The 21,189-nt window shown below is 44.2% G+C and overlaps 1 protein-coding gene across 1 annotated transcript; it reads left to right on the plus strand.

Moving 5' to 3' along the window:
• Nucleotides 1-8,592: 8,592 nt before the first annotated feature.
• Nucleotides 8,593-9,308, plus strand: LOC132593100 (acid-sensing ion channel 2-like). Its single transcript, XM_060282098.1, has one exon. It carries the CDS (start codon nt 8,610-8,612, stop codon nt 9,306-9,308), a length of 699 nt encoding a protein of 232 aa, XP_060138081.1. The 5' UTR covers nt 8,593-8,609.
• Nucleotides 9,309-21,189: the final 11,881 nt, after the last annotated feature.

A 21,189-nucleotide genomic window follows, 5' to 3' on the forward strand; every position in this document is an offset into this window, starting at 1 on the left:
TCCATGGACCCCCAGTGGTAATGAACTTCATGCAGGTGATCTGTGGTGGATTTGTGATTGAAGACAGGAGATACACCAAATTAAACATTCATTTTGGTTTTTAATTGTATTTTTATTTCCTATATTATATTTTTATTGAATTACAATTTCAGTTCTGTGGAATGAAATGAAATATGAAGATAGAGGTGTTCCACATCCTGAGTTCTCATGTCTTGGGACGTGGGGAGATGGCCTGTCCTGGATGGTCTGCACTCTCCTGCAAGGAGCAGGTTTGCAGCTTGGAGCTGTTCCTGGATTCAACACTGGCCCTGGATTCTCAGGTGGCCTAGGTGGCTAGGAGTTATTCTTTCCAGCTGTGGCTAATTCCGCAGCTATGCTTTTGGACAGAGATGATTTGGCCACTGTACTCTATGTTTTGGGAACATCCAGAATAGATTGTTGCAATGGGCTTTACGCGGGGCTGCCCTTGAAGACGACTCAGGAACTTCGACTGGTCCAAATTGCAGCAGTCAGATTACTGGCTAGGGTCCTGTTTATATCTCACATAGCCATAGCTGCCAAGTCTCCCGTTTTTCGTGAGAAAACCCCCATATTTTAAACCATTTCCCGCTGGCAGCCCAGATTAGAAAAAATCCCATAATTCCCCCAGATTTCTTACCTGCCAGGGAGGCTCCATTTTGGGTGCTGGTGCTGCCCAATTTCCAGTGCCCAGACATGGGTAGCGTGGCACCGGAAGCCGCTTCTACACTTGTCCGGACATGCATAGAAGCGACCTCCGGTGCCGCTCCGGCCATGTCTGGGCACCGGAAATTGCTTCTATGCATGTCCGGACATGCGTAGAAGCAATTTCTGGTGCCGCGCCGCTGCTGATCCCACATTTTTCAGTGGGAGACTTGGCAGCTATGCACATAGCAGCTGGGATGGTTGCCATTTTGTTTCTGGGTCCAACTCAAGGTGCTTATCAGGAGCGCCAACTTGGCCCCATGACCATGGTTTCCTGAAGCCGTGGGTGCCATGCAGTGTGCATGGCCCTGGCACTGAAATTGGTGGGTGCCCAGCCCCTTCATGGGGAATTTTGTGGGTGCTCGGGCACCCAGGGCCCCAGGGAGTTGGCACTTATGGTGCTCATATTAGAGGTGTGACTGTCGCCTTCACTATAACAGCCTATGGAGAATGCTGAAGACGTAACTCTTTACCCTGGCTTTTGACACTTGAGCTGTATATTTATTTATCGAAAGCAGTCCTATTTTTCTAGAAAAAATGGTGCTGGAACCCGCCACAAACACCTCCCTTGTTCTCTTATAATGGCAATGGCGCCCACCTGAGAGGTGCCGGAACTGAGTTTTGGTGAATTCCAGCTAAAAAAACGAAGCACCTATCAAGAGAATAACATTCAGAGGCCTACGTAAAAATTTGGCTGGATGTCAACTGTGTGTTGGAATATTACGAATGCAATGGCCTGAATCATTCCCTGGTTGTGGGCACAGCAAACAAGCATTTGTGAGGGCCATGTAGAGGAGCCCTCTGTTAGTATTAATACCTAGTAAATTAATACATTGAACTTCTTCCTCTCTCAACCAGTCAGAGCTTTTAGGCAACTGGACACTTTGTCCACCATTCCTCCTCCTCCAGCATAGCAAATGGTCACAACTCAGTTTAAACTAATAAACACAGGCCCCAGACATTTCGCAAAGGCATATGAATTTCCCAATTTTAATTCTTTGCCGCCATCTTGTGATCACGTTCTGCAGTAGCAACCCTCCACTCTCCTCCCATTTGAATTTCCCATTTATTTCCCCAAGCATAATTCCTAGCGATGTAAACCAGGCCTGTGAAGAGAGGGCATTTATTGTGTGGGTGTCAGATTGTGGTCACCGGCTCCAGGCTTCCAGAACACGTAGCTTCTGAAGTATAATCTCTTCATTACCCTCTGTTTGTTTGTCTGTTTATTCACAGCATTTGTATCCTGACTTCTTGCAAAAAATGCCGAGGGCGGGATTTTGCGTCACCGTGACAGGCAGAAATTAAAACAATTTATCCCGAGTGGTCCAAGTTAAACTAAAACTTAGGCTCTGAAAGAAATATAAAACATTTCAGAGCAGTGGCAGCAAATCCCATTTTAAAAAAACCTTCTGAAAGAAAGAGGTTTTAACTGCCTTTTGGAATGCAAGCAACAGGTAAATTTCTCTAGTGCCTCTGAGGTAAAAAGGCCCTGCCCCTTGTGCCTCAGATTGCAGGAAGGCCTCAGGCCCCATCTTTACAATATATTTAAAGCAGAAACATGCCGTTTTAAACAGGCATGACTTTCCCCAAATAATCCTGGGAACTGTAGTTTGCTAAGGGTGCTCAGAGTTTTTTGGAGACCCCTGTTCCCCTCAACAGTGTCAATTCCTAAAGTTTCCTGGCAAGAGGGGTTGATTATTCAGCTACTCTGGGAATTGTAGCTGAAGTGTAGGTGGGTTCGGAGTAGCTGCTACCAGGACCTTGTTAGGCAGGTGTTTCTTTAATTGTATTTTAAGGCTAGTTCCTCATTAAAGCTGAGGAGTCACCTGTTAAGCTGTGTTAACTCACGAGTAGGTAATTTCACTCCCATAGAAGGCCTCAGTTTGGGGTTTTTGGAGTGAGTACCATTTATGCATTTACTTACGCTGAGGAAAGAAAGTGTGCCACAGCTTTAGATTTCATCTTTGAAGGTAAGCATGTGAGGTTTTCTGGGTTTTTTGCCGTAATGTAATTTCATACAGTCATGAGGAAAAAGAAAGTGCACCCTCTTAGAATTCTGTGGTTTTACATTTGAAGACATAATAACCACCCTCTGTTCTGTAGCAGGTCTTAAAATTCGGTAAATACAACCTCAGGTGGAAAAACGACGCATGGCATATTACACTGTGTCATGATTTATTTAACCGAAATAAAGCCAAAATGGAAAAGCCATGTGTGAAAAATTAAATATCATTTAGTTATCCCTTTTAAGGAACAAATGATACCTATTATGTTCTGATATATATAACCACAGAACTCAAATAGGGCACACTTTCTTTTTCCCATGACTGTATGTTCTAATTTTGTATACTGTATTGCATTAATTCAAAATTATAACCTTGGGGTTTGTATTCAGGTGCATGGTAGTACCTAATGGAAATCAACAGGCATTTTTAACTACAGTATACTATGCATGGTGGTCCCGCATTATATGTTCTACTTCATATAGTGGGTGATCTTTGAGTGACTTTAAAAAGCTGTTTTCAAAGTTTATAGTGTATGGGCGCTTCCCTGAATGAAGAGAAAATCTGCAAGAAAACAGACACCAAGGGGTCTTCAGTTGCTATTCATATACATTTTCAGTTGATTGAAAAAAGTATGAAATGCGTTTTAGTCCTGGAGAACTTGTCCTATAATTATCGGAGGATTGATTTGTTGTTTACTTGTATTGTATTGTTTGGATTATTTCAGTTTCTTGTCAATGGTGAATCTTATTGGTTAGCCTGTTTGACTGTTTTTGCTTCTACTGTTTGCTGATATATTTATTAATTGGTTCCTGTGACTTTATCTTTTCATTGTTCATTTACATCTGGCTGCCCTACACTGGGCCCAAATTACCAAATTTCAAAAGCTGCTTATCCTCATAAGGTCTGATATTGAAGGACCATGACAGAGAGTAGTTATTATTCAAGAGCTCTGTACAAAATAATGATTTCCTGTCCAATAAGTTAAGTCTTTCCATCTTTGTTCATATAAAAGCCTTGCTACTATATAGTCATGTATTAGAAGCTCAATAATCTCATTGTTTATTGTTTGTTAAAACAGACACCTCCAGGATGCCACACTGAAGCTTTGTTAATATCATACATCTGTCTTACAAAGTACAATTCAACTACAGTATTCTTTTATAATGTATCAAACAGTCTGTGTCATTTGACATGAGTATTTTAAGTTCCTACAGTTATTTCACCTATGTATGTATTTTAACTGTTGCTGTAATTTCTACTTGAGAACAAAGAGGGAAGACAGACATTCAGACCCCAGGTAAAAAGGAAGGAGGGGAGTACAAGCTAGGCTCACAGGACGAGATAAAAAGGGAGAAGGGAGTATGGCAGTTTGGATTTCTGGAATGTATGTGCTTTTTGTAGTTAAGTTTTGAATTCCTATGTAAGCTATAAGTTTCGTTTTCCTGGAAATCATGTGTTTTTGGGGAAATCAGGTGATGCTTGTTTGTAACTGTGTATAAAAGGATCGTGCAGATTGCGAGCTTATTGCGCTGCACCTTGCCATGCATATGCTTGACAATAAACCTGTTATAATCTGCTTGACTTTTTGTCTCTCTGTGTGACTCCACTGCTCCTGAGATCCGGATTTGGGCTTAGGTTCATCATTTCGAGAAAGATACACATTTATTTCCCTCCAAAAAAAATCTGGTCCTTGTAGTTTACCTCTTACAGTTACAATTCCCAGCAACCCTTAGCAAACTACTGTGCCCAGAATTATTTGAGGGGTGTGTGTGCTGTACTCAAATGTGCTTTAAAGGTATAGAGCGTCCCAGCCTTGCAGTATCTCTTTAAGGAGGCTAGAGTGGTTATTTCCTCTGTGTTATAGATGTCAGGTCTGGGGGGTAGCAGCAGCCTAGTTGGGATGAGATTTGAACTAGAGACTTGCAGCTCCTAGTCTTAAAGTTTGAATTAAGGGAAGTGGAGGTTGGAGGAGGCTTCGTGATTTGGCTAAGATTGGAGAGACTGAGGCTTGTGAATTCCATTTCTAGTAAGCCTCTCCGTAACCTTCTCTTTTCCTTAACATTATGTGAGCTCTGTTCTTTTTGAAAAAGCGTTTTTAACACAAAATATTTTATTAAAGAGAATATATAATAATTATGATAATCACATCATATATACAAGTAGTAATGAATAAAGAAATAAAACTATAAGACCAAATATTATCGAGCAAGAATTCAAGCCCTCTACTTTTCTAGGAAAAGACCCTGATGCTGGGAAAGATTGAGGGCACAAGGAGAAGGGGATGACAGAGGACAAGATGGTTGGACAGTGTTCTCGAAGCTACCAACATGAGTTTGACCAAACTGCGGGAGGCAGTGGAAGACAGGAGTGCCTGGCGTGCTCTGGTCCATGGGGTCACGAAGAGTCGGACACGACTGAACAACTAAACAACAACAACACTTTTCTAGGAACAATTTCTGCCAATTAAAGCAACAATATTGGCATGACTGTTCGGTGTAAGAAGAAGTGAAGACCATGCTTCCCCATTGCATTAGCCAATGGAGGGGGCAGGATTTTCTAGGTCCTCCTTGCTTTTTTGTTTCATTTGGCTTTTCTTGCATAAACTGAGCCCTGGAAAGCAGCTGCTACTGAAAAGGGTCAGCAGCAGCACCTATGCACCATGACTACAGTTCCTATGAGCCACTGGTCATGTTAGCTAGGGATGATGGGAGTTGTAGTCCCAAAACATCTGGAGGGCCGAGTTTGGGGGTGCCTGAAGTACACACTGGCAATGGAAGTTGGTGTATCAGGGTGAATGGGGCAGTGCTCAGCCAACATCAGCCAGCACCCACCTGCCTGCCTTCTTACTAATATCCAGTGCAGGGGGTGGCCTTGGTTATGCCAGCTTCCTCTCATTTGTAAAACTCAGCAGGGAGGAGGATGGAGGCAAGGCTAGAATTAGTTGGCTCTGCCTGTCATTTGCTCTGGTGCCACCTGCTCCTTGGCTCCCTCCCTTTCACCCAGTCCTAATAGGTGCCAGCCACTATTGGAACACACAGACTTACCTGCTGTGGTGGTAAATCTTGTTCCTCCTGTGCTCACAATAAAATAAAAATAAAAATTGCAGGAATACTTGGGCTTCTTGCTCTGAATCTCTTCCACGTCTGACGCAACCCTGAATATGTTTTGTTTTGGTATGCATGCATGTAAGCATTATAGCCTGTGGAAGGCCTACCACCTCCTCCTCAAATAATCAATCTAGTTTTTCACCTCCTACCCCATGGTGTGTCCTGCTGGTGCTTTTTCAAAATTTATTTTAAAGTTGGTATCTTGTGCACACTTGGGACTAAGCCAAGACTAAGCTTTCGTTCTGTGAACCACCCTGAGACATCAGGCTATAGGGTGGTATATAAATTCAATAAATAAATAAATAAATAAATAAGCCACATTATCTAAGTGAAATTTATTTTAAAGTTGACATGCATAAAAGTGGACTACAAGACATATAAAATCTGCTCACGCTGCTTTATACGCTGCTTTATACGCTGCTATGAAAGTTGTATGTGGGTGTACAAGTGCCTGATATAAAATCAGAGAAAAGAAAAGTGCTTGATAAAATACTTCTGCAAGGAATTGTAAAAATGGGTAAACGTTTTGCAAAACTGAGAGAGTGGAGGGAAAGTTGAAAATAGGTATCAGTATCTGCAGCAGATAAGTAATAATGAGTTAAACCGCCACTGACTGTGGAGGTTGGAAGTAGTTCTTTTGTCCACATAACTGGACACTCATTTAAAACATACTCACCCACATGTGCTTATTCTGCATTTTCATAGAGGAGCAAGGCTGCAATCCTAACCCCACTTACCTAGAAACAAGTCCCTTTGACCTCAATGAGACTTACTTCCAAGTAGCATGGCTAGGATTGCAGTCATGGTGTAGTGAATTAGGTGTTAGGCTTTGAACAGAAAAGTCCTAGGTTCAAATCCCTGTTCAGCCACAAAACTCACAAGATTGACCCAGGGCTAGTCACCTTCTGTCATCCTAAAACCTACCTCACGTGATTGTTGTAGTTGTAGAAGAAGCCCACATATGGCTGCTATGAGGTCCTTGAATCAAGTCTGGGGTACAAATATGACAGAAAAGTAAATGTTTGCACATTCCTCTCTTTTTTGCAATATTTCATGAGCATGATCCAGTTAAAGCTAAGCATTTTGCCATCTCATTCATTCCTGCAGGCAAGGCTTAATTATGTGCCTAATCCTCTCATTGAAATGAATGGGAATAACAGCACAATCCTATGCATGTTTTCTCAGACATTAACCCTCACTGTATTCAGTGGGACTTGCTCCCTAGTTCACCTGCTTACAGAGAAATTCTAACGATTTCTGCTCAGAAGTACCAATTAATTCAATGGGACTTACTTGAAGGTAAGTGCACCAAAGACTGCAGCTCTAAAGTGCTTAACTTTGGCTAAAACAGTGTATGTACACATATTACATTGAAGGTTGCCAAATATTGGCATTCACATACGGATGCTCTCAGTCTCTAATTAATGTGGCAAATCTCTCTCCTCACCCCCCCCCCGCACATGCATGCACAAACACATACAAGTGTATACTGATAAACACATTTAAGATGCTGTTGCCATTTACTTGTCTATCTCTGAGTTTTAGGACATTGACAAAAATGTGGCTAAGCTTTCATTGAATTCTGGACACTTACTCCTTTTCCCTGAAACATAGAATTAGCTTTATAAGAAATTAGAATCAATTTGGCTGTAACATACCCTGATGATAAACTCTTCTTTCCTGCAGTTTGTCAGCCTGGGATCAGATGAGGAAGGAGGGAAGTGTGGTGGTTCATGGAGCCGATGGTACCCTGTCAAGACAGATGGCAAACATTAAAGGGCAAAAAAAGAGGCAAACTTATTTGCTGCTGCCAGTGCGTTCTCCGGCGAATCCTTCTTGGCAGGCATCATTGGAGCTCAGCCCTGGCTGTTTTTCCTTCATTGCACCAGCAACTACTGGGGATACAGCTGTCAAATCTTTCCCAGATGCTCTGCTGTGACACGAAGGCCTGGTCATGTTCAGTCCTTTGTCCTGGGAGTTTTGTCTGTTGTCCTCTTGGCTTCATCTCTGAGGAGCTCCCAGACTAAAAGACATGGGTAGGGGACGCAGCCTGAGAAGGGAAGAGAGGAGATGGATGCTGGAATCCAGCGGCCCGGAAAATCAGCAGCAGGGAGTGGGGGTGGTATTATTCCTCCCGCTCCTTCAAGAACCTTGCTCTGTTCTGCAGTGTGTTGGCTCCAGAGGCAGGCAGCAGCATCTTTCCACATAAAACATTAGCTGATAGGTTGCAAGCAGCTCGGACTTATTTAGCGGATGGGTTGCAAGCAGCTTGGACTGCTCTCCTTTAAATGCGCACACACCACACACACACACACACACACACACACACACACACACACTTACTCTCACACACTGGTAATCTCATCACTAGCTTTGTGTGTGTGTGTGTGAGTGAGAGGGAGGGAGGGAGGGAGGGAGGGAAGGGGGAGGGCTTTGTTTCCATTGGCTGCTCCTTGCCTTCCCACCCACATCTCTTCCACATCACCTTGGTGTCTCCCTAAATAAAACCAGCCCTCCTTATCGCAGCGAGGAAATCAAGCGGTAGAGTTGCAATGGATTTTAAATAAACATTTACCCCCCCCCCTCCCCACACACACTGTCCCTGCCAGGCTGCTGGGGAGAGCACGCAGCAAGCACCTTCCCCACTGCCACCCAAACACTCACATGCAGCTGCCCTGCTTGCTGGCTGCTTCTGTTGCCTCTTTCACCCCATGAGGGAAAGCTGGAGCACACGAGAAACTGGCTGCAGTCAGAGGAGGGAAGTGGCACCTTCATGACCAATCCTTTCTCCATGGATTTAAAGGAAAGCACCAGCGAGGGAAGCCTGGGGAGCCTCCAGCCCTCCAGCCTCCAGATCTTTGCCAACACCTCAACCCTCCATGGAATCCGCCACATCTTTGTCTATGGACCTATGACTGTGCGGCGGGCCCTGTGGGCTCTGGTATTTGTGGCTTCCCTGGGCCTCCTCCTGGTGGAGAGCTCCGAGCGGCTGGTCTACTACTTCTCCTACCAGCATGTCACCAGGGTGGATGAAGTCGTTGCCCACAGCCTGGTCTTCCCAGCTGTCACCATCTGCAACCTCAATGGGTTCCGCTTCTCCCGCCTCACTACCAATGACCTGTACCACGCTGGTGACCTATTGGCCTTGTTGGACGTCAACCTCCAGGTCCTTCACCCTCATCTTGCTGACCCAGCAGTCCTGGCCATCCTGCGGGAGAAGGCAAACTTCCAGCATCACCGAGCCAAAGTCTTCAGCATGAGTGAGTTCATGGGGCGTGTGGGCCATGACATGAAGGAGATGTTGTTATACTGCAAGTTCCGGGGACAGGAGTGTGGCGAGAAGAACTTCACAACTGTGAGTACAAGCAAGAGTTTTGCCTTCCTTTTTTGCGTTGGTGGTAACAATGGGGACAACCCAAGAAGTGAAAATTGGGTATCTCTGTGGGAGACCCTGGCTGATATATCTTGGTGACCCAGCTGTCTTGAACTGAAGCAGGTTTGTCTGCTATTCTTGTGGCCAATGGGCTTTTCGGGTTGTGAAGAGTGTAAGGCTTAAGGATGTAAGGCCTGTTAAGGTTTCTACTTTCTCTAGTGCAGGGTTGGGGGACCTGTGGCCCTCCAAATGTTTATGGACTGCAGCCTCCATTATCCCTGACCTCTGACCATGCTTGCTGGGGCTGATGGGAATGGGAATCCATCAAACCTTTGGAGGGGCACATCCCTGCTCTAGTGGTTGGTTGTTGCAGTTCCTGGAAGTACAGGACAGGAGGGGTGGGGAGAAGGATTGTATTCATGGCTTAATGGAATATGTAGAGATCAGTGGCCAATGGATGGTGCATGGCAGCAAACGAGTGTTGAAATGTTATTGTGCATTCTTGCTGATAATGGTTCAGATCTGATAATGGTACAAATCTGTATTGGACAGTGTCAGCCTGTTGGTCCATCTAATCTAAATGCTCTCTATGCTGGTAGCGGTCATTCAAGATTTCATGTTCCAGTAGGAATGGGAACATGTGGTCCTCCAGATGTTGTTGGATTCCAGATCCTATAATCACTGGCCTTAGTGGTTGAGATTTATGGGAGCTGGGAGACAGCAATGGCCAGAGGGGCACGAGTTCCACATCACTGGTCTTTCTCAGCCCACCTGCATGGGATGCTTCTACTGGAGTAACTGAGGATTGAACCAAGCGTGCATCCTATCACTGAGCTGCTCCTGGCCCTAGGAGAAACAGAGAGATCTATGGCTGGTGGGTGGCAAAGGGTGCAATGAGATAAGGAAGACTGTCACTTTCTGGTGGTTCTGGCCTGTTCCAGCTTTTCTTCTGTGGCTGTTGTGTGGTGGACAGTAGGATTGCCTGATTTTTTTCGGAACCATTCACACATGCATGTTTCTCATTTGATGACTGTGGCTTGTGTGCATGTGCATGCATGAGTCACAGCAGATAGAAGATTCATGTTCCCATGTATCTCATCCAACACAGTGCTTTTCAGTGGAGTTGGTTCACACGTTCCCATGCTAGGCCATCGGGTGCAGTGTCATCAAGGGAGCAACATGCATGTGTGAACCAGTTTTTTGACCCTGCTTGTATGCTTTGAACAGCAACTAGAAACATAGGCATAATCTCAGTGAAGCATTTCCCAGATTGGAAAGGAGAGTGGTGTGAATTGACTTACTTTATTGTGTCTTTGTTACTAGTTGCCATTAATCTGGAGCCAGGCCAGAAAGATAAGATGACAACATCAGGGCACAGAAGTGGGTGAGAGTTTGAACGTGTGTAGCATAATATCCTCCTGTATGCTACTGTTTAGCAAACTTCTTGTCCTCTAGGGTGACTGCTTCACCCCAACCTGCTTTTTTGTCTTCAGCAGCAGCAGCAGCGGTTTATTTACCTACCAAACCTTTCTCCTCTTGCTTGGGACCTGGATGAGGGCTCACATGGAAAGGAACTAGTTTCCTCTGAGGGAAGTTGCAGGTTAGAGTGTTGCACTCAAGTGGGTGCTGGTGGGTTGCAACGAAGCTAGAGATTAGGGCATCAATTAATTACAATTCATGTCACTTTAAAAATGTGTACACACCTGCACATTACTTACCCCAAAGAATCCTGGGATCTGTAATTTGTTAAGGGTGCTGGGAATTGTAGGTTGCTGAGAGGTGTGAGTTACACTTCTCAGGATTTTTTTTTTTTGGGGGGGGAGCCATGGGATTTTACATGTATAGTAAACACAGCCATAAGCACTTTGTATACATTATATTGTTTATAATCCTTGCAACAATCCTGTATGGTAGGTCAGTTTTATGATCCCCATGGGTAAGCATGCAGTACCAGGCAAAAGCATTTTGCTGTTGGAGGTTGACTCCAAATGTCCATTTCCCGCATGCGCAATGTTTTACAAAGTCTTGTTGCACTGTTCAGACACAGTTCTTGCCTTCATTTTTCTTTACCCACCTACCCCACCAAGCCACTTGAAGCAAGTCTCTTCACACTTCTGTGTGGCAAGGCCATCCCTTTGCTTGTTTCTCAAACTTGGGTCCTCAGCTTTTGTTGGACAACAACTGCCATCATACCTAGCTAGCTGGATGATGGGAGTTGTAGTACAACAACAGCTAGGGACCTATGTTTGAGAAACACTGGAAGGTCACGTAGTACGATAATGACAGAAGGGAGATTCAAACTGGAAACTTCTTGATCTCTAACTCAGGCTTGTAGCTTCTGCACCACATCAACTCTCAACTGTTATTGATGTTTGTGTGTGTGTGTGGGGGGGTATGTATGTGTACACACAGAGAGAGAGAGAGAGAGAGAGAGAGAGAGATTCTTTTTCTATAGAAGAAGAATGTTAAACTTTCCTGATGCCTGGGAATGCTAAACCACAGATATTGGATGTGTGCTAGGAGCAAACTCCCAGGATTGGAAGTTTGGTCTGATTGACAGGAACTCACTGAAGGAAACCACTCTAAACCTGATGAAAGAATTTGTGAGAACCTTGATTGTCATCCAGAACTGGGGAAGGGTTCATCATTAATGATGCTCCTATAGAATTCACACATTCTATAGCATTCCTACCCCCCACCCCCAAAGCTTGTTTGGAGGGGGTGGTTGCAGGAACTTTTAAATTTGTGGAGTGTCGTAGTTGTGTAGGGGTGTGTGTGTATTTGGGAGAATTAGCATACACAGCATTTTCCCTTTAATAAACTATTGTGGCAAATTTCCAAGAAGCTTTCTGGATCAGTGTGTGTTTTTGTTTCTGTGTTAGGGTTACCTTGCAAATAGTGAGATGCCTGCTTGCCTCTGGTGAGTGCAAAACACCAGTAGGCAGGGAAGCTGGCTGGGGCCAATGGGAGTTGTAGTCCAAAACATCTAGAGGGCATCAGGTTGGGGAAGGCTGGTTTAGAGAGAGAGAGAGCCTGTGGTTCAGTGGTTGAGCACATGTTTTGCATGCAGAAAATCCCAGGTTCAATCCTCAGTGTCACCAATTAAAAGGATCTTATGCAGCAGGGCTGAGGTCTGAGAAAACAACTGCCATTTGGTGTAGACAATGCTGTTAGATGCACCAGTGATCTGACTTAATAATAAGGTAGCTTTGTAGAAGTTTTCTTTTTCCCTGCTATCAATGATTACGTGTGTAGGCAGTGTAGCTCTCAAATTTCTGTAGGCTAGTGACTTTTGTTGGCTTATATGTGAGACTGCATTAAGTAGGTTCTGGGGGTGAGGGCAGGTTCAGAGACCAAGACTACTTGAATAGCCCTGCTAGTGATGAAAATGGGCCCCTGCTCCCAAAGAGCTTGCAATCTAACTTTGGATATTGGGAGATACAATAAGTGGGGGTGGAGTGGGGGTGGAAAGGCCAGCATAACAGAGGAATTGTACAGCATATGCTCAAACAATATACATACTAGGAGAAAGCATTATACATGCTCAAGCATTATACATATACTAGGAGGAAGAGGCTTCTAACCAGCAGATCCACAGGTGCTGTGTAGAACTACTTGATTGCATCTCACCGCTTTTCCAGTCTTGGGTTGCTGCTTGCAGTGAATCTAAGTCTTTCTCCTTAAACTTAGCTTGCTTTTTGCCTGTCTGATCCTGCTTCTCTTGCCCCTAATCCATTGTTGCTTTCCATAGTATAGGGCTGCTTTCCCTAACAGGAAAGTGCATGCCTGTGCCTCTCTGGGTCTTAGTGGAGGTAAATGAGATCTTGCCTCCTGGAAAGAGAAGGGGTAGGGGTGTGTGTGAACAAATAGTGAAAGGAGGGTAGGCACAAAGCAACCTCTTCAAATATGCATATGAAAAATACCAGCATTTTTATTCATGACCCCCAACAGCTGTCCACATTCATGCTGATCTTGAATATGACAGGGTGTTAAAAGGGTGTTGGAAGCACAATTTTTTATTCAGCTGTAGCATCTTAAAACCCCTTCATGGATCAATGCCTTGTCGTGGCGAAGGGGCTTGAATAACTCAGAGAAGCTATGAGCTATGCCATGCAGGGCCACCCAAGATGGACAGGTCATAGTGGAGAGTTTTGACTAAACGTGATCCACCTGGAGAAGGAACTGGCAAGCCACTCCAGTATCCCTGCCAAGAAAACTCCATGGACAAAGACAACAGGCATATAAAAGTTATGACGCTGGAAGATGAGCCCCTCAGGTCGGAAGGCGTCCAACATGCTACTGAGGAAGAGCGGAGGACAAGTACAAGTAGATTCAGAGCTGATGAAGCGGCTGGGCCAAAGCCGAAAGGACGCTCAGTTGCGGATATGCCTGGAAGCGAAAGGAAAGTCCGATGCTGTAAAGAAAAATATTGCATAGGAACCTGGAATGTAAGAACCATGAGTGGAGGTAAGCTGGATGTGGTCAAAAATGAGATGACAAGAATAAATATCGACATCCTGGGCATCAGTGAACTAAAATGGAAGGGAATGGGCGAATTCAGTTCGGGTGACTATCATATCTACTACTGTGGGCAAGAATCCTGTAGCAGAAATGGAGTGGCCCTCATAGTCAACAAAAGAGTGGCAAAAGCTGTAATGGGATGCAATCTCAAAAATGACAGAATGATCTCGATACGAATCCAAGGCAGACCTTTTAACATCACAGTAATCCAAGTTTATGCACCAACTACCGGTGCTGAAGAAAGTGAAATTGACCAATTCTATGAAGACCTACAACAACTTCTAGAAATGACACCAAAGAAGGATGTTCTTCTCATTACAGGGGATTGGAATGCTAAAGTAGGGAATCAAGAGATAAAAGGAACAACTGGCAAGTTTGGCCTTGGAGTTCAAAATGAAGCAGGGCAAAGGCTAATAGAGTTCTGTCAAGAGAACAAGCTGGTCATCACAAACACTCTCTTCCAACAACACAAGAGACGACTCTACACATGGATATCACCAAATGGGCAGCATCGAAATCAGATTGATTATATTCTCTGCAGCCAAAGATGGAGAAGCTCTATACAGTCAGCAAAAACAAGACCTGGAGCTGACTGTAACTCAGATCATCAGCTTCTTATAGCAAAATTCCAGCTTAAACTGAAGAAAGTAGGAAAAACCACTGGGCCAGTAAGATACAATCTGAATCAAATCCCTTATGAATACACAGTGGAAGTGAGGAACAGGTTTAAGGATTTAGATTTGGTGAACAGAGTGCCTGAAGAACTATGGATGGAGGCTCGTAACATTATACAGGAGGCAGCAACGAAAACCATCCCAAGGAAAAGGAAATGCAAGAAAGCAAAATGGCTATCCAACGAGGCCTTACAAATAGCGGAGGAGAGGAGGCAAGCAAAATGCAAGGGAGATAGGGAAAGATACAGGAAACTGAATGCAGATTTCCAAAAAACAGCAAGGAGAGACAAGAGGGTCTTCTTAAATGAGCAATGCAAAGAAATAGAGGAAAACAATAGAATGGGGAAAACCAGAGATCTGTTCAAGAAAATTGGAGATATGAAAGGAACATTTCGTACAAAGATTACCATAATCAAGGACAAAAGTGGTAAGGACCTAACAGAAGCAGAAGACATCAAGAAGAGGTGGCAAGAATACACAGAGGAATTATACCAGAAAGATATGGAGGTCTCATACACCCCAGGTAGTGTGGTTGGTGACCTTGAGCCAGACATCTTGGAGAGTGAAGTCAAATGGGCCTTAGAAAGCATTGCTAATAACAAGGCCAGTGGAAGTGATGATATTCCAGCTGAACTATTTAAAATTTTAAAAGATGATGCTGTTAAGGTGCTACACCCAATATGCCAGCAAGTTTGGAAAACTCAGCAATGGCCAGAGGATTGGAGAAGATCAGTCTACATCCCAATTCCAAAGAAGGGCAGTGCCAAAGAATGCTCCAACTACCGCACAATTGCGCTCATTTCACACGCTAGCAAGGTTATGCTTAAAATTCTACAAGGCAGGCTTAGGCAGTATGTGGACCGAGAACTCCCAGAAGTGCAAGCTGGATTTCGAAAGGGCAGAGGAACCAGAGACCAAATAGCAAACATGCGCTGGATTATGGAGAAAGCTAGAGAGTTCCAGAAAAACGTCTACTTCTGCTTCATTGACTATGCAAAAGCCTTTGACTGTGTCGACCACAGCAAACTATGGCAAGTTCTTAAAGAAATGGGAGTGTCTGATCACCTCATCTGTCTCCTGAGAAATCTCTATGTGGGACAAGAAGCTACAGTTAGAACTGGATCTGGAACAACTGATTGGTTCAAAATTGGGAAAGGAGTACGACAAGGTTGTATATTGTCTCCCTGCTTATTTAACTTATATGCAGAATTCATCATGCGAAAGGCTGGACTAGATGAATCCCAAGCCGGAATTAAGATTGCCGGAAGAAATATCAACAACCTCAGATATGCAGATGACACAACCTTGATGGCAGAAAGCGAGGAGGAATTAAAGAACCTTTTAATGAGGGTGAAAGAGGAGAGCGCAAAATATGGTCTGAAGCTCAACATCAAAAAAACCAAGATCATGGCCACTGGTCCCATCACCTCCTGGCAAATAGAAGGGGAAGAAATGGAGGCAGTGAGAGATTTTACTTTCTTGGGCTCCTTGATCACTGCAGATGGTGACAGCAGTCACGAAATTAAAAGACGCCTGCTTCTTGGGAGAAAAGCAATGACAAACCTAGACAGCATCTTAAAAAGCAGAGACATCACTTTGCCGACAAAGGTCCGTATAGTTAAAGCTATGGTTTTCCCAGTAGTGATGTATGGAAGTGAGAGCTGGACCATAAAGAAGGCTGATCGTCGAAGAATTGATGCTTTTGAATTATGGTGCTGGAGAAGACTCTTGAGAGTCCCATGGACTGCTAGAAGATCAAACCTATCCATTCTTAAGGAAATCAGCCCTGAGTGCTCCCTGGAAGGACAGATCGTGAAGCTGAGGCTCCAATACTTTGGCCACCTCATGAGAAGAGAAGAATCCTTGGAAAAGACCCTGATGTTGGGAAAGATTGAGGGCACTAGGAGAAGGGGACGACAGAGGACAAGATGGTTGGACAGTGTTCTCGAAGCTACGAACATGAGTTTGACCAAACTGCGGGAGGCAGTGCAAGACAGGAGTGCCTGGCGTGCTATGGTCCATGGGGTCACGAAGAGTCGGACACGACTAAACGACTAAACAACAAGCATCTTAAAACAAAGAGCTTCTGAGAGGTGTGCCTGAGTGTGAATAGCCCCTCTAGAGAGTGAACCAAAAGTAGCACACACAAAACCAACTCGGTGGAAAACAGAATGAAATTTTATCATGTTCCCTTGAAGTATGTACAACTTAACCTGGATTCTGCCCCCCCCCAATCAGCCCAAGATAAATAGATTGATGTAAAACAAGGTGGTGGTTTTATGTTTCGGTTTTATATCACCAAGGAGAAAGGCCAGTTTAAACCATAGGTTTCAGTTTTGTCTCCAAACTTTATATCTCATGGATTTCCAGAACAAGCATGCATACTAATTGGCTGCTGTAACATATGGAAAGGATGCAGTGTGATTGCCTGGAAATCAACACTTGCAAGGCTATCCTATGAAAGCTAAATTGCAGGGTGTATATGTCTGTATGTGGGAGGGATTGTTTTGAACTGACAGGATAGGGGCAGGAGCTGGGCTTTGGAGGGGAGGAGGATGTTGAGGTTGGTGTGGTGAATGCTCTGCTCTACTTTTCATGGCTGCACATGGCCTGGGAAACAAACAGAAATTGTGACTGTCCTTCCACTCAAGTGTGCTCTATACCCAATCGATTTTGAGTGGGTGGGTGAGGTTTCTTCTGCAATCTCTCAGTCTCTGCCAGGAAACTCTCCCGTTGAGGTGCTGAGTGTGTTTACAAAGAGCTGCAATGGAACTGGTTTAGGAGAGGCACTTTTGTGCACGGCCCTTTTGCCGTTCAATGTGCTGCCGCCCACCATAGCTTTCTGTGCAAATTGGTGTTAATTTGCTGTGGAAGCAACAACAAAAACAGATGGGAAGCTGCCTTAATAAACCATCTCAATAAGACTCAACTAATCAGCGAGAGGTTATTTCAGAATAATGGCCTTGCTGGATCAGACTGAGTCCAGCATTCTGCTTCCAATAGCAACTGTGAAATGCTTCTGGATGCCTGTAAGAAGAGACATGAAGGTGACGGCTCATCCTGTTTTTCTGCTCATAACACCTGGTAATTGGAGATATATTGACTCTGAACATGGAAGTTCCATTTAGCTGCCATTTTCTCTGTTTCCTGAATTCCCAGGCAGCCAGAACAGTACCAATCCATGCATGTCAATAGGTTTGGGTTGAGGGAACCTTGATAGAAGTACATAAAACTTTACAGGGGAAATTTTAATGGGAGGTGGGGAGGACTTCAAAATAACCCAATAACAGTGGGCAAGGAATTCTCATTGACTGTTGTGGGAACGGGAATTAGAAAACAGAGAGAGAAATAGGGTGGGTGGAATGGAGAATACTGGAAAAGAACATGGCTAGCTGGCTGGAACCCTGAAGAGGAGTACACCACACCTCTGCAAAATTGTGTTGCAGGTCACTGTTGTAGTGGCTATTAAACATTGATGGCCACACATCCCTTCATTGGGTTATCTAACCTTTTAGCTTGTGGGGCTATCATATCCTGTAGCAGTCAATTCTACAAGTCAGTTGTGCATTGTCTGAATAACATGATTTTTTAATTCATTTTCTATACCCCAGGGCAGCATATATAAAAATAAATATATATAGATATAGATATTGTTGTTGTTGTTGTTTAGTCGTTTAGTCGTGTCCGACTCTTCGTGACCCCATGGACCAAATATGTAGCTATATTTCAGAGGTGGGCAAACCTCAAACTTGGGTACCAAATGCAGTCCTCCACACTCTTTATCCGGACTTCAAGATCCTTCCCTTCCCCTGCTTCCAGTCAATACCCTTCCTGGAGCCCTGCTCTGAATTGTCCATAAGGTGCTTTTGCAAATATGATAACATCTCTTAAAAGCCTCTACTGCACCCAGTTCTTCTGTTTTAATGGCTTCCCCATAACATGTAGCCCATGTGATGTAGTGGTTAAAGTGTTGGACTAGGACTTGGAAGACCAGGGTTCAAATCCCTACTCAGCCATGAAGCCCACTGGGTGACCAGTCACTGTGACTCAGCCTAACCTGCTTCACAGGGTGGTTGTGGGAATAAAATGGGCGAAGAGTGTGCACTACCTAGAGCTCTTTGGACAAAAGGTGGAATATAAATGTAATACCAATAAATAAACAATAAGGGAACTATGGGGCATTGGGAGCTTAGGCCACAGCCAGGCACTTACTGTGTGACTTCCTCATACTGGTGTCACTGTCAGACAGCTTGCCTGTATTTCTCTGCCGACAGCCTGTGTGAGTAGACCTAGAATGGGGAGATGTGGTGGTTAAAGGAAACCTCTCCCCAGCAGGACGATTGCTCAGAGCTGAGAAATTTGGAATAAGAGAGGAGTGGATGAGATGGACCATGCTGAGCCACAGCCTATTGGGGTCTGGTGGTGCTTTGCATTGCAGTTGTGTTGTTTGTAGGCCATCAAACTGAGTCTCTGTCTTCCCTCCCCCCACACCTTGGGATATATTAAAAGGCCAAATAAAATCCTAAATGTGAACTCCCAAGATTGCCAACTGATTAGGGTAGGGAAATGAATAGGCCTGCTCCTGTGCATGTAATGGTGACTTGATCTTCTAAAAAATCAGCTGGTAAAGCTTTTCACAGTATAGAGATGAGCACCCATCACCTGGCAATTCCTGCATATCAAGTTCCTGTTAAAACACAGGAGCTTAAAAAAGGTTGGCAACCCAAACTCCAGATACATGCATTTTTTTTAAAGGGTGATCACAAAATCAAAGCACCCATGATTCTTTGCGAGCAGGTAGAGATGCAGTGCCTCAAAGAGCTTGTCCAGTTCTTGATGGGGGAAGGAAGTGTCATGTGATGTACAAATGAAGTCTTTCATAGTGTCTGCTAGAAGAGCTTACATGAAAATCGGTACCCTAAGTGGCTATTAACTAACAACGAATGCTGATGGAGCATTTGTGCCATTCCAGTGAATAACAAATGAATTTGTGTCCAGTCAAAACAATGAGGATGAATTGCAATTGAATAAACATGAGCATGCTTTACAATTTTTCCCAGCTGATTCACGTTGTGGTTTTCCTGCAATTTTACACAGAGGCCATGCAAAGAAAGCCACCAAGGGCACAGTGCATCTCAGGACGTTATCCTGCACTAACCGTATTAGGGATTAAAAATGAATGCACTTGCAGTAGGGCTTGTGAAGGAGAACATCCTGCTGGCTTGTGCCTCCCAGTGTCCATTGGATATAGGTGAGTATAGGTGGACTGGGGACAGTTTTGCCCTCCAATGCATATAAAAAACAACACTCATATCTACTTAATGGGTCCAGTACATCCTAAACATGCTTATTATGAAGTACATAAGTCTTGAGCAAGTGACAACACACTCAAAGCCTGGTGGCTTTATTTAATTTACTGGCTTAATTTGGGGTGCTTCCAGGCTGTTGGTATTTTGGGGTGGGATTCAGTTATATCCTGGTAAATACAGGTCTTGCAATTAAAGCTGATTTAGAATGCTTGTGCAACAAACCTGCTTCCCTAAAAAAACCAGGCTTTTGTGATAAGGGAAGTGAGGGAGGAAAGCATTGGAAAGTGTGAGATAACACTTGCTTGACACAAGGGCAAATCAGGATGAATGCTCATTCAATATCAGGTTGTCAAACCTCTCAGCAAGTGAATCAGGGTGAATGCACAATTAACAGGTTGTCTGGAAGAGCAACCTATTTATTTAATTTATATCACACTCTTCTTCTGTGATGGGGCTCAGGGCAACATACATTGGGTCCCTGATGTTGATCAGCCCTGCTGCCTGATGTGCCTTCAAGGCCATGAATCTTATTTCTTCCACACTCCAAACAGAAACATATCCTTTGAATGAGCCTCTCCCATTAGGATGTACAGTACTCCAGAGTTAAATTTTGCCTCAACTATAAAATAAGGTATTAAAGGACAAATTAGATATGTTAATAATGTGATAGGTAGTTGTGTCTTTGTTTCTTCTTTTTGGTAAATAGCAACCTTGGGTGAGTGGGGGTGCTGATCCTGATTACTGTCCACCATGCTTTTATTTACTCCAGGGAGGAACTCAGTGTGATGTAATGGTTAGCGTGTCAGATTAGGGCCTAGGAGACTAGGGTTTGAATCCCCACAACCATGGAGCTCACTGGGTCTTGTCACTGGTTTTCAGCCTAGCCCACCTCACAATGTGAGGATAAAAAGAGGAAGGGAGAACTGTGTACAGTGTACTCTGCAAACGGCACACGCATGCGTGACCATGCGTGCTTTAAACCACAGTTCCCAGATTAACCACAGTTCCCAGTCCAGGTGTCGGGATGTCCTAAACCTTTTCTTGTGGGCTGGAGCTGTCTTCAAAAGAATCTCCTGGAGGTCAAACCTGGCACTGGGTTGAGAAAGTGTGTGTAGTTTATTTGCTGAGAGGAAGACAAGGTTGCTGCCTGTGAATCTATTCTGGGTCAATCCTGATTGCCGAAGTTGGCTTGGGAGTGGAGCTGGGCTGGAAAAGTACTGGAAAGACTTGAGGTTTCAGAGTAATCCACCCAGTGGCAGACGGAAAAACTGTTGATTCTAGGTATTGGAACTTATTACAGCGCCATCTGGGGGTGGTTGGGTTATTGCAGGTAAATTGTAGGAATTTATTAATACTGGTCCCCCTAGTGGTGAAGAGGGGAATTTCCCCTCTTTTCTGTTTTTGTGTAGAGGTATGGCTGGTAAAGAAGAAAGGAAGGCAGCAAGCACACCAAAAGATAGAAGAGGTTCAAAGCAA

Source organism: Zootoca vivipara, chromosome 13, assembly GCF_963506605.1.
Source record: "Zootoca vivipara chromosome 13, rZooViv1.1, whole genome shotgun sequence".
Taxonomy (NCBI): Eukaryota; Metazoa; Chordata; class Lepidosauria; order Squamata; family Lacertidae; genus Zootoca; species Zootoca vivipara.